We start from the raw sequence: 13,468 nt of genomic DNA on the forward strand, positions 1-13,468 counted from the left end.
AGGTCGATTGCAAGCCCCCTTGCAGCAACACGAAGTTGGTGCTCCCATGGATCAGATCACCGTGGATGTGCTGGGCCCATTCCCGAAATCCACCAATGGTAATCGCTTCATCCTTGTGGCGATCAACTACTTCACAAAGTGGCCAGAGGCCTATGTACTACCAAACCAGGAAGCAGAGACGGTGGCTGACACCTTGGTGAGGGACATATTCAGCCCTCAGTCCTTCATCTGAACCAAGGGCGGAACTTCGAGTCCAAGGTCTTCGCTGAAATGTGTCCGATTCTCAGGATTCATAAAATTAGAACCACCCCCATTCACCCACAAAGTGATGGACTGGTAGAGAGGTTAATGTGCACCCTGGGTGCACAGCTGGACCTAATCACCGCCTGAGACCAAAAGGACTAGGATGTCCAGCTGTCATTAGTATTCCTGGCATGTTGTAGCGTGGTGCAAGATACGGGACACACCCCTGCGCTTCTCATGTTAGGTCAGGAGCTTAGAACCCCTAAAGAACTGGCCTATGGACGAGCCCCTGACCCATTGAACCCCCCCAGTCACCAAAGTCCTGAACGGTCTCACCGGCGGTTCCCCGGCAACATCAGAGCCACTTCCCGGCGTGATGTGGTAACCCCGATGGGGGGCACTGGTGCCCCTCTCTCACTCAGAGCTGGGCACCCTTCACCACCTACCCCCATTGCTCCAACCTGGAGGCCACAGCGTTCAAGGAGACCCCTGGTCGGTTCAGAGACTTTATCCTTGGGGACGAGGACTTGAGAGGGGAGCAATGTAATGATCCTCAGGGGATTAGGGTGGGCAGACCCTGCCCCAACCTGGCAGCACCAGCTACGTTCATTTTTTATGGGGTTGTCATGGTAACAGAGAGTGGGGGCTACTCATTGGTTTTGTGAGGATATAACTAGTGGGAAGAGCCAAATTTTGTCTCTCTCGTGTTTATCTCTCGGGGAGATACCTCCTGCTGGACTGTGGATTATGGCTAGCTAGTTCAGGCTAGATTGGTTGTTTTGTTCAGCTCCCTGTTACCCAGTGCAGTGTAACATTAAAACGCCTGTTGCACTATCTTTATTTCCCTCTCGGTCCGTTTTTTATTTAATCTATCAAAGTTATAAGATCGTGAATCCAGCAAACGTCACAATATCATAGGCCTGCAGTAGCTAAAGCTTAATAATAGCCACACAATACCAAACCTTCCCCAACATTTCTAAACCTTATTAGGTTAATATCAAAAGAAAGTCAATCAATTGTATATAAGTAAAATACAAGCAGAAGAGCAAATATAAACCAAGGAAAATACGCACTACCCTCCCCTGTGCCCCCCCCCCCCCCAAAAAAACACACAACCATAGCAATTCTTTTTTGAAAGACAACTGTAACGCTTGTCTGGTGGTGTATGAACGGACCAAGGCGCAGCGGGTGTTGAATACATAACGATTTATTACAAACAGACGAAACACTGACAAAACACTAGAACAAACTACAAAACAATGAACGAAGGCAACAGACCTGAAACAAACAAACTTACAATTAGACGAAGGACGCAAGAACAGGAACAAACAAAACAGTCCCATGTGGATTACACAGACACAGGAACAATCACCCACAAACAAACAGTGAGAACAACCTACCTTAATATGACTCTCAATCAGAGGAAACGCCAAACACCTGCCTCTAATTGAGAGCCATACCAGGCAACCCATTAACCCAACATAGAAAACACATAACATAGACTACCCACCCAAACTCACGCCCTGACCAATTAAACACATACCAAACAACAGAAAACAGGTCAGGAACGTGACAACAACCCTCCCCTATTTTGGATTTTGCTGAGTTACAGTTCATATAAGGAAACCACTCAATTGAAATAAATCCATTAGGCCCTAATATATGGATTTCAAATGACTGGGCAGGGGCGTAGCCATAGGTGGGCCTGGGAGGGCATAGGCCCACCCACTTGGGACCAGGCCGACCCACTGAGGAGCCAGGCCCAACCAATCAGAATGATAAAAGGGCTTTATTACAGACATAATTACTCCTCCACACCCCCCAGACGATCTCGCAGGTGAGGAAGCCGGGAGTGGAGGTCCTGGGCTGGCATGGTTACACGTGGTCTGCGGTTGTGAGGCCGGTTTGACGTACTTCTAAAGCGACATTGGAGGCGGCTCATTGTAGAGAAAGGAACATTAAATTATCTGGCAACAACTCTGGTGGATATCCTGCAGTCAGCATGCCAATTGCACGCGCCCTCAAAACTTGAGACATCTGTGGCATTGTGTTGTGTGATAAAACTGCATATTTTAGAGTGGCCTTTTATTGTCCCCAACACAAGGTGGGGCGGCAGGTAACCTAGTTTTTAGAGCGTTGGACTAGTAACCAGAAGGTTGCAAGATCAAATCCCTGAGCTGACAAGGTCAAAATCTGCTGTTCTGTCCCTGAACAAGGCAGTAAACCCACTGTTCCGAGGCTGTCATTGAAAATAAGAATTTGTTCTTAACTGACTTGCCGTGTTAAATAAAGGTAAGGGAAAAAAAGGTGCACCTGTGGGTCCTGTTTAATCAGCTTCTTGATATGCCACACCTGTCAGGTGGATGGATTATCTTGACAAGGGATAAAAATGCTCACTACGGGATGTGAACAAATGTGTGCTGAAAATTTGAGACATTTCTGGGATCTTTTATTTCAGCTCATGGACCAGCAATTTACATGTTGTGTTTATATTTTTGTTCAGTGAATATCCAGAATAAAACTGTCTCTGAATATCCTCAGGTGGGTACTTTACTATGATCGTTGAGACAAGATTTCAGTGTCCAGATGGTCTCTTGCTCTCACTTATGGAAATGCGAAGGAGGTGGGCGGGTGCGGGAACAAGATTCCGGTTTATAAAGTATTACTTTTGTCTCGAAGGACCAAATAATGTTGACAACGAGACTATATGTCCAAGAGTGAGGAGCGATATTTTGCTGTTTTATGGCGTCGACATTTCTGCAGTCTTAATTGATCTAATAACGATCATTTTTGTTTCTCCCCACATTAGCAATATTTGAGTGGAATCGAAATGAAGCTTGCGATATTATATATTTGCCTTCAATTTGCAGCTGTCAACTGTAGGCTTGCAGCGCGTGACAAGACACATCTTGTTAAAATTAAAGGAACCGACAATTTGTCAACAAATGATCTTACGGCCAAGGAAATAGGTGAGTAGTTTATCCTAGTTTCATTCCCCTTAATTCGTCATCCAAAAGTCCGATTGTCTTTTTTCTTTTATTTATTGTATTAGCTTTGAACAATGTATGGTTCAAGTCATTGCCATACATTGCCACTCTTGTGTACATGTTGTATATATTGATTTTGTGTGTATGTATTGTCAATGCGACCACCACAGGAAGTCAGAAGTCACACTTTGGAGATAATATATAGGAATGGAAAAGATAATAATTAATATGCTATTAACCATGCGTGTGTGCATTTATTTGGCTAAGATTTTATTCTTCATATGTCTGAACTGGGAAAAATATATATTTTATCCAAAACATTAGAAATTGTATCCTGAATTAATTACTAAACATTTTTAATTCAGTACACTGTTCAGTAGTCTACTAAATCATCATGTCAATAATTTACATGCAAGGGATTTTCATTTTGAAAATGAATATTGCTGTTGCTGGAGAGATACCATACTCTAGGTTTTCACTCCAACCCAAATCTAGCACACCTCTTTCTAATAATTAGCAGGTGGATAAACTGAATCGGGTTAGTTACAACTGGGGTTGGAGAGAACCTACAGGAGGAGAGCTCTCCAGGAACAGGTTTGGAGAGCCCTGGACTAGATTTATTGCAGTACATTATCTATTTGTAATGTAGACTGTTTTGCACTGGGGTAACAAATGTCATGTTTATTGTAAATGTGACTAATAAAACCCCTTAACTTGTATAGCAATACATCCCGCAGAGTCTACACCTATCCCTCCTGCTCTGACCAGCTTTGACCTAAGCAGGTTCTTAGTTCACAACATGTCATGACCATCTTAGTGGAAGGTCGCCTAATCAAGACTTGGCTTCAAATACTATTCGAAATCACATTAAAAAAATAAATCAGCTTCTTGACTTTGCCTGGTGTAATGGACCAATAGAATAGTCCGAAATTGTAAATCCAATTTGCCCCTCATGGTAGGCTAAACTCAACATATTTAAGTGTCATTTGAAAACAGGTCTGCCACCTCAACACAGTTGCCCTCTCATCACTTTTTCTCTCTGAGATGCTGCTGCTGCTCACTCAGTTACATTCAGTATTGTTGCTCATCTCTATCTTGTTACTATTATAAAATACTTGAAAGACCAATGTATAAAAATAAATACCAAATACTTTTGTAAAGTATTGTATTTAATCAAAATAGTTGTCACGATCGTCAAAGGGAGAGAGAGAGGACCAAGGCACAGCGTGTGCAAAATACATCTTCTCTTTATTATGAAGATGAACACGAAACGAAACACTTATACAAAAACAACAGTGAAGCTACAAACGAAAGTGCACACACAAGCTACTTACGTTCAACATAGACAATTCCCCACAAACAGCTAAAGCCTATGGTTGCCTTAAATATGGCTCCCAATCAGAGACAACAATCACCAGCTGTCTCTAATTGAGACCCAATTTAGGCAACCATAGACTTTCCTAGATACCTACACTCAACCATAGACACAGCTAGACTTCTATACTAAACATAAACCCAACTACTCTAATAAACCCCCTAAACTTTACAACCACCCTAGACACTACAAAAAACACATACATTCCCCATGTCACACCCTGACCTAACTAAAATAATTAAGAAAACAAAGAATATTAAGGCCAGGGCGTGACAGATATTTTGATTAAATACAATACTTTTTTGAAAGTACACACTTTCACTCCAACAACATTCTCAGTAACGGTACAATAAAAAACTTGCTATAGCTAGGTTTCCATCCAATTGGCGACAGATTTAATACAAATATTCTAAAATCTGCATAAAAACAATATGTGCATTTTCCCACCAGAGATGTTTCCATCAAATGTACTTGTTGCAGAAAAAAGGCTGTGTGATCACTTAGTGCACGCACTATACACACAGATTTTGTGTTGTAGATATGTGGCAGTGTAGTATGGGACTGAGGGCACACACTGAGTGTGTTGTGAATTCTAGAATGAATGTATTGTAATGTTGTATAATTGCCTTCATTTTGCCAGACCCCAGGAAGAGTAGCTGCTGCCTTGGCAGCAGCTAATGGGGATCCATAATAAATGCAAATACGATGTAGAGTTGAAAATGCGATTGGAAACTTACTTAACGTGTATTTTTTTTTGGTACATGGGAATTTAACTGCAAAATGTCATTTCATGTTATGTGTGCATGTGTTTGTGTTGCTTCACAGTCCCTGCTGTTCCATGAGGTGTATTTGTATCTGTTTTTAAAATCTGATTCTACTGCTTGCATCAGTTACCTGATGTGGAATAGAGTTCCATGTAGTCATGGCTCTATGTAGTACTGCGCGCCTCCTCATAGTCTGTTCTGGAATTGGGGACTGAAGAGACCTCTGGTGGCATGCCTTGTGGGTATGCATGGGTGTCTGAGCTGTGTGCTAGTCGTTTAAACAGACAGCTGGGTGCTTTCAACATGTCAATACCTCTCTCAAATACAAGTAGTGATTAAGTCAATCTCTCCTCTACATTGAGCCAGGTGTAATGGTTTCTCTCCTCCTCTTCGTTTGAAGAGGAGGAGTAGGGATCAGACCAAAATGCAGCGGGTTTTGAAAACATAATGATTTATTAAACGACGAACACGAACACGAAAAAACACTTGGAATGATTACAAAATAACAAAACGAACGGAGACAGACCTGAACTAGAGACCTTGCATAATAACACGAAGAACGCACGAACAGGTACAGACTACAAACAAAACGCTACAGTCCCGTGTGATACGAACATACATACAGACACGGAAGACAACCACCCACAAACAAACAGTGAAACCAGCCTACCTTAATATGGTTCTCAATCAGAGGAAACGTCAAACACCTGCCTCTAATTGAGAACCATATCAGGCAACACATTAAACCCAACATAGAAACACAACACATAGAATGCCCACCCCAACTCACGCACTGACCAAATAAACACATACAAAACAACAGAAAACAGGTTAGGAACGTGACACCAGGAGAGATTGACATGCATATTATTAATGTTTGCTCTCTGTGTACATACAAGGGCCAGCCGTGCTGCCCTGTTCTGAGCCAATTGCAATTTTCCTAAGTCCCTCTTTGTGGCACCTGTCCACACGACTGAACAGTAGTCCAGGTGTGACAACTAGAGCCTGTAGGATAGTGCTGTGAAGAAGGTACAACAGCACTTTGTTATTGTCGGACTTTCCCCCAGACTTATCTCCCTCACTAACTTCAAGTATCAGCTGTCAGAGCAGCTTACCGATCGCTGCAGCTGTACACAGCCCATCTGTAAATAGCCCATCCAACCAACTACCTACCTCATCCCCATATTTTTTTTCTGCTCTTTTGCACACCTGTATTCCTACTTGCACATGCTCATATGCACATCTATCACTCCCGTGTTAATTGCTAAATTGTAATTACTTTGCCGCTATGGACTATTTATTACCTTACCTCCTTACTGAATTTGCACACTGTATACAGATTTTCTATTGTGTTATTGACTGTACGTTTGTTTATTCCATGTGTAACTCTGTTGTTTTTGTGCCACTGCTTTATCTTGGCCAGGTCGCAGTTGTAAATGAGAACTTGTTCTCAACTGGCCTACCTGGTGAAATAAAAAAATAAAAAATCTTAGCTACTGTTGTATCAATATGTTTTGACCATGACAGTTTACAATCCAGGGTTACTCCAAGCAGTTTAGTCATCTCAACTTGCTCAATTTCCACATTATTTATTACAAGATTTAGTTGAGGTTTAGTGAATGATTTGTCCCAAATACACTGCTTTCAGTTTTTGAAATAGTCAGTCCTAACTTATTCCTTGCCAGCCATTCTGAAACTAACTGCAGTTCTTTAAGTGTTGCAGTCATTTCAGTTGCTTTAGTAGCTGATGTGTAACAGTGTTGAATCATCCGCATACATAGACACACTGGCTTTACTCAAAGCATGTCGTTAGTAAAGATTTTAAAAAGTAAGGGGAGTAGACCACTGCCCTGGGGAATTCCTGATTCTACCTGGATTGTGTTGGAGAGGCTTCCATTTGAGAACACCCTCTGTGTTCTGTTAGACTGGTAACTTTTTATCCACAATATAGTAAAGCCATAACACATGTTTTTCTGGCAGCAGACTATGATCAATAATGTCAAAGCTGAAATGAATTGTAACAAAACAGCCCCCACAATCTTTTTATCATCAATTTCTCTCAGCCAATCATCAGTCATTTGTGTAAGTGCTGTGCTTGTTTGAATGGCCTTCCCTATACGCGTGCTGAAAGTCTGTTGTCAATTTGTTTACTGTAAAATAGCATTGATCTGGTCAAACACAATTGTTTCCAAAACTTTACTAAGGGTTGGGCAACAGGCTGATAGGTCGGCTATTTGAGCCAGTAAAGGGGGCTTTACTATTCTTAGGTAGCGGAATGACTTGAGCTTCCCTCCAGGCCTGAGGGCACACACTTTATAGTAGGCTTAAATTTAAGATATGGCAAATAGGAGTGGCAATATATCGTATTTCACAGTCATTTTCTTAATGGGTGCATGCTTATTGGTAATTGGAATAAGCAATTTCATAACTGTGTCAAGTGCAACTGTCATGTATACTCCCTCTCCGGCCTCTAGGTCATCAGGCTGCTGATTATCCCACACACCTGTCACCATCGTCTCGCGCCTCATGACACTCACCTGGACTCCATCACCTCCTTGATTATCTCCCTATATCTGTCACTCCTCTTGGTTCTTTCCTCAGGTGTTATTGACTCTGTTTTCATGTCGATGCGTTTGTTTCGTGTTTGTTGTTTATTTTATTTATTTAAACACTCACTGCCTGAACTTGCTTCCCGACTCTCAGCACACTCGTTACAGCAACTTCTGTTTGCTCCTCATTACACACCATTGAACAACAAATATTATTTAAATCCCCAACATAGGAATGTAAAGTATGACCTCTTATACACTATAATAGGCCCAACCTTTATAACTTTGGTTTTACTAGATATGGCTACTATATTGTGATCACTACATCTGATGGATCTGGATACTGCTTTCAAGCACATTTCTGCAGCATTAGTAAAGATGTGATCAATACATGTTGATTTAAATTCCTATGCTGTTTATAACTACAAACTGACTGATATTCAAATCACACAGAAAATGTACCTCTTTGATGATATCACATACATGATCAAGTATTTCACACGTTATCCAGATACTGACTATAAGCACTTTGTGGTATTTTACCTTTTATTTAACTAGCCTAGTCAGTTTAGGACAAATTTATATTTTCTATGCCAGCCTAAGAACAGTGTTTTAACTGCCTGTTCAGGTGCAGAAGGACAAACTGACTGATATATACCTTGTCAGCTCGGGGATTTGAACTTGCAACCTTGCAGTTACTAGCCCAATGCTCTAACCACTAGGCTACCCTACCACTAGCAGCTTCCCACAAGAATGGGCTTTAGGTGAGGCAGATGAACCTGTAGCCATATTACTTCAACAGTATTTAACTCTAATCTTTACAGGAATGTGGTTCTGAATATTAACAATATTAACTCGACTAATGGTTTTCTCACAAAAAAATTGCGTTATTTAGCAAGTGTGCCCACTCTGGTATTGGCACCTGTGCTCTAGCCAACAGCGAGCAGATAGCCAGCTGGATTGCTAGAGTGCACGTATAGCGTACATGATCAGATTATTATGTGCAAAAGGGCAAGAATATTTTTATTTGTCAAACAGCAGCAAGCATCAATGATCATGTCACCAGAATAAGACCCTCAAAATGTATTGGAAAAGAGCATCAAGCTCGTCACCTTACACTTTCACCACTCTTTGAAGTTCATAATTTATCTGTAGCGTAATAAACTGCATGGTTTCCGAAGTCATAGTGGGAGGACCACAGACTATGTCATTGTGTGACTCAATTTACTTCGATATGATGGTTATAGTATCAATATTTGCGCATAAAGGCATTTCCACCACAATTTCCCGCATAATACATTTTACAGACACAAAAAGATCCCACCATTTCGAACAAACAAATTCTGCCTGCATTTATGAAATTACACCGAAACATCATATTTCCATCACAGCTGTTTTTATTGATTTATTTATTTTTAATTAAATGACTTTACTTGCATAAAAACAGGGTTTATGACTGGGGTATGTAGTTGATTTAGTTTACTTTTGAAACATCTTGTTACAAAATACATTGGATTATAAATCAGGCCAGTGAAATACAAAATACTCAGAAGTCTTTGAAATAGGTATTTCAAAAGCATGTAACAGAAATCTCTGGTTACACCCTGATACAGTTTAATGGGCCATGATTTGTGACAGGGATGATGAAGATGTACAAAAGTTCTGCTAGTTATTGGTGATAGACACACACTACAAAAGCACACAATTTCCATGTGTTAACCTTGCTGCCATGGCTGACAACTTCTATAAGTGAAGTGAACATGGAGTTTTGATATTCAGATCAATAACATCTGTTACCTATTATGCTGTTTGGCGTTTCACTATATTTTTGGACGGTAATTCTTGTTATTCGATTTACTTCAACCCCAGAATGTTGTAATCTCTAATCGGAATTAAGGAGGTTTCTTATGACTTCCTTCGTTCTTTCCAACAGAGCTGTGGAACCAGGCAAAACCCAGAAGGTTGTTTGCCAGAAGAGGAATCCAGGAACGCCAGAGATTGCATGTGACGGTAAACTGCTGGGGATTATGTTAGGATCATTTCTGAGTTACAGAGCAACTGCTTTGTGATAACATCATATCCCCACCTGTGACCTGCCCTGTGGAGAGCAGCAAGCCCTTAGCCTTTAGCCTTTTGCCCCAGCAGGTTTCAGTAGTAATTCACCCCAAAATCAATCAGACACTTTGTGGTGACGGCATACTGTAGCCACACCTGTCTGTGGCCTGGGGACTGCAGCAAGCTTCTAGGCTAACGTGTTACGTGTTATATACACTATATATACAAATGTATCAGTATGTGGACACCCCAAATTAGTGGATTTGGCTGTTTCAGCCACACCCGTTGCTGACAAGTGTATAAAATTGAGCACTCAACCATGCAATCTCCATAGACAGACATTGGAAGTAGAATAGCCTTACTGAAGAGATCAGTGACTTTACATTTTTGTTTGTTTTTTTATTTCACATTTTTTTAACCAGGTAGGCTAGTTGAGGACAAGTTCTCATTTACAACTGCGACATGGCCAAGATAAAGCGAATCAGTGCAACACAAACAACAGCACAGAGTTACACATGGAATAAACAACCATACAGTCAATAATACAATAGAGAAAGTCTATATACAGTGTGTGCAAATGAGGTAGGACAAGGGGGGTGAGGCAATAAATAGGCCATAGTGGTGAAATTATTACAGTATGGCAAATTAAACACTGGGGTGATAGATGTGCAGAAGATGAGTGTGCGAGTAGCGGTACTGGGGTACAAAGAAGAAAAATAAATTAAATAAACAATATGGTGATGAGGTAGTTGGATGGGCTGTTTACAGATGGGCTATGTACAGATGCAGTGATCTGTGAGCTGCTCTGACAGCTGGTGCTTAAAGCTAGTGAGGGAGATATGAGTCTCCAGCTTCAGAGATTTTTGCAGTTCGTTCCAGTCATTGGCAGCAGAGAACTGGAAGGAAAGGCGGCCAAAGCAGGAATTGGCTTCGGGGTTGACCAGTGAAATATACCTGCTGGAGAGCGTGCTGCGGGTGGGTGCTGCTATGGTGAGCAGTGAACTGAGATAAGGCGGGGCTTTACCTAGCAAAGACTTATAGATGACCTGGAGCCAGTGGGTTTGGCGACGGATATGAAGCGAGGGCCAGCCAACAAGAGCATACAGGTCGCAGTGGTGGGTAGTATATGGGGCTTTGGTGACAAAACGGATGGCACTGTGATAGACTGCATACAATTTGCTGAGTAGAGTGTTGGAGGCTATTTTGTAAATTACATCGCCGAAGTCAAGGATCGGTAGGATAGTCAGTTTTACAAGGGTATGTTTGGCAGCATGAGTGAAGGATGCTATGTTGCGAAATAGGAAGCAGATTCTAGATTTTATTTTGGATTGGAGATGCTTAATGTGAGTCTGGAAGGAGAGTTTACAGTCTAGCCAGACACCTAGGTATTTGTAGTTGTCCACATATTCTAAGTCAGAACCGTCCAGAATAGTGACGCTGGACGGGTGGGTAGGTGTGGGTAAGTAGTTGGTGAACCAGGCAAGGCAGTCATTTGAGAAACCAAGGCTGTTGAGTCTGCCGATAAGAATGTGGTGATTGACAGAGTCAAAAGCCTTGGCCAGGTCAATGAATACAGCTGCACAGTATTGTCTCTTATTGATGGCGTTTAGGACCTTGAGCGTGGCTGAGGTGCACCCATGACCAGCTCGGAAACCAGATTGCATAGCGGAGAAGGTACGGTGGGATTTGAAATGTGGCACCATCATAGGGTTATTGTCAAATTTCTGCCTTACTACAGCTGCCCCGGTCAACTGTAAGTGCCATTATTGTGAAGTAGAAACGTCTAGGAGCGACAACGTCTCAGCCGTGAAGTGGTAGGCCACACAGGCTCACAGAATGGGCCCGCCGAGTGCTGAAGCGCGTAGCGCGTAAAAATGGTCTGTCCTCAGTTGCAACACTCAGTACCGAGTTCCAAACTGCCTCGGGAAACAACGTCAGCACAAGAACAGTTCGTCGGGAGCTTCATGAAATGGGTTTACATGGTCGAGCAGCCGCACACAAGCCTAAGATCACCAATGCGCAATGCCAAGCGTCGGCTGGAGTGGTGTAAAGCTCGCCGCCATTGGACTCTGGAGCAGTGGAAATGTGTTCTCTGGAGTGATGAGAGAGAACACATCCTACGGACGAATCTGGGTTTGGCGGATGCCAGGAGAACGCTACCTGCCCCGAAGCGTAGTGGCAGCTGTAAAGTTTGGTGGAGGAGGAATAATGGTCTGTGGCTGTTTTTCATGGTTTGGGCTAGTCCCCTTAGTTCCAGTGAAGGGAAATCTTAACGCTACAGCACACATTGACATTTCTAGACGATTCAGTGCTTCCAACTTTGTGGCAACAGTTTGGGGAAGGCCTTTTCCTGATCCAGCATGACAATGCCTCCGTGCACAAAGCGAGGTCCATACATGAATGGTTTGTCGAGATCGATGTGGAAGAACTTGACTGGCCTGTACAGAGCCCTGCCCACAAACCCATCGAACACCTTTGGGATGAATTGGAACACCAACTGCGAGACAGGCCTAATCGCCCAACATCAGTGCCCGATCTCACTAATGCTCTTGTGGCTGAATGGAATCCTTGCAGGAATGTGCCAACATCTAGTGGAAAGCCTTCCCAGAAGAGTGGAGGATGTTATGGCAGCAAAGGGGGAACCAACTCCATACTAATTCCCATGATTTTGGAATGAGATGTTTGATGAGCAGGGGTCCAAAAAAAAGCTCAGCAAAAAAATAAATGGCCCTTTTTCAGTACGCTGTCTTTAAAAGATAATTCGTACAAATTCAAATAACTTCACAGATCTTCATTGTGAAGGGTATAAACACTGTTTCCCATGCTTGTTCAATTAACCATAAACAATTAATGAACATGCACCTGTGGAACGGTCGTTAACACACTAACAGCTTACAGACGGTAGGCAATTAAGGTCACAGTTATGAAAACTTAGGTCACTAAAGAGGCCTTTCTACTGACTCTGAAAACACCAAAACAAAGATGCCCAGGGTTCCTGCTCATCTGCGTGAACGTGCCTTAGGCATGCTGCAAGGAGGCTTGAGGACTGCAGATGTGGCCAGGGCAAAAATTGCAATGTCTGTACTGTGAGACGCCTAAGACAGCGCTACAGGGAGACAGGACAGACCCCTGATCGTCCTCGCAGTGGCAGACCACGTGTAACAACACCTGCACAGGATCGGTACATCCGAACATCACACCTGCGGGACAGGTACAGGATGGCAACAACAACTGCCCGAGTTACACCAGGAACGCACAATCCCTCCATCAGTGCTCAGACTGTCCGCAATAGGCTGAGAGAGGCTGGACTGAGGGCTTCTAGGCCTGTTGTAAGGCAGGTCCTCACCAGACATCACCGGCAACAACGTCACCTATGGGCACAAACCCACTGTCGCTGGACCAGACAGGACTGGCAAAGGTGCTCTTCACTGACGAGTTGCGGTTTTGTCTGATGGTCGGATTCGCGTTTATCGTTGAAGGAATGAGCGTTACACC

The 13,468-nt window shown here is 42.7% G+C and overlaps 1 protein-coding gene across 1 annotated transcript in view; it reads left to right on the forward strand.

Annotated features, from left to right (window-relative positions):
• Nucleotides 1-2,883: 2,883 nt before the first annotated feature.
• The window catches only part of LOC129822866 (agouti-signaling protein-like), a 14,445-nt gene continuing 3,860 nt past the window's right edge, over nt 2,884-13,468 (forward strand). Inside the window, exons 1-2 of the mRNA XM_055881341.1 lie at nt 2,884-3,212; nt 9,852-9,928. Coding sequence (XP_055737316.1) covers nt 3,074-3,212; nt 9,852-9,928 — 216 coding nt within the window. The 5' untranslated portion in view covers nt 2,884-3,073. The remainder of the gene's footprint in view (nt 3,213-9,851; nt 9,929-13,468) is intronic.

Source organism: Salvelinus fontinalis, chromosome 25 (genome assembly GCF_029448725.1).
Source record: "Salvelinus fontinalis isolate EN_2023a chromosome 25, ASM2944872v1, whole genome shotgun sequence".
Lineage (NCBI taxonomy): Eukaryota > Metazoa > Chordata > Actinopteri > Salmoniformes > Salmonidae > Salvelinus > Salvelinus fontinalis.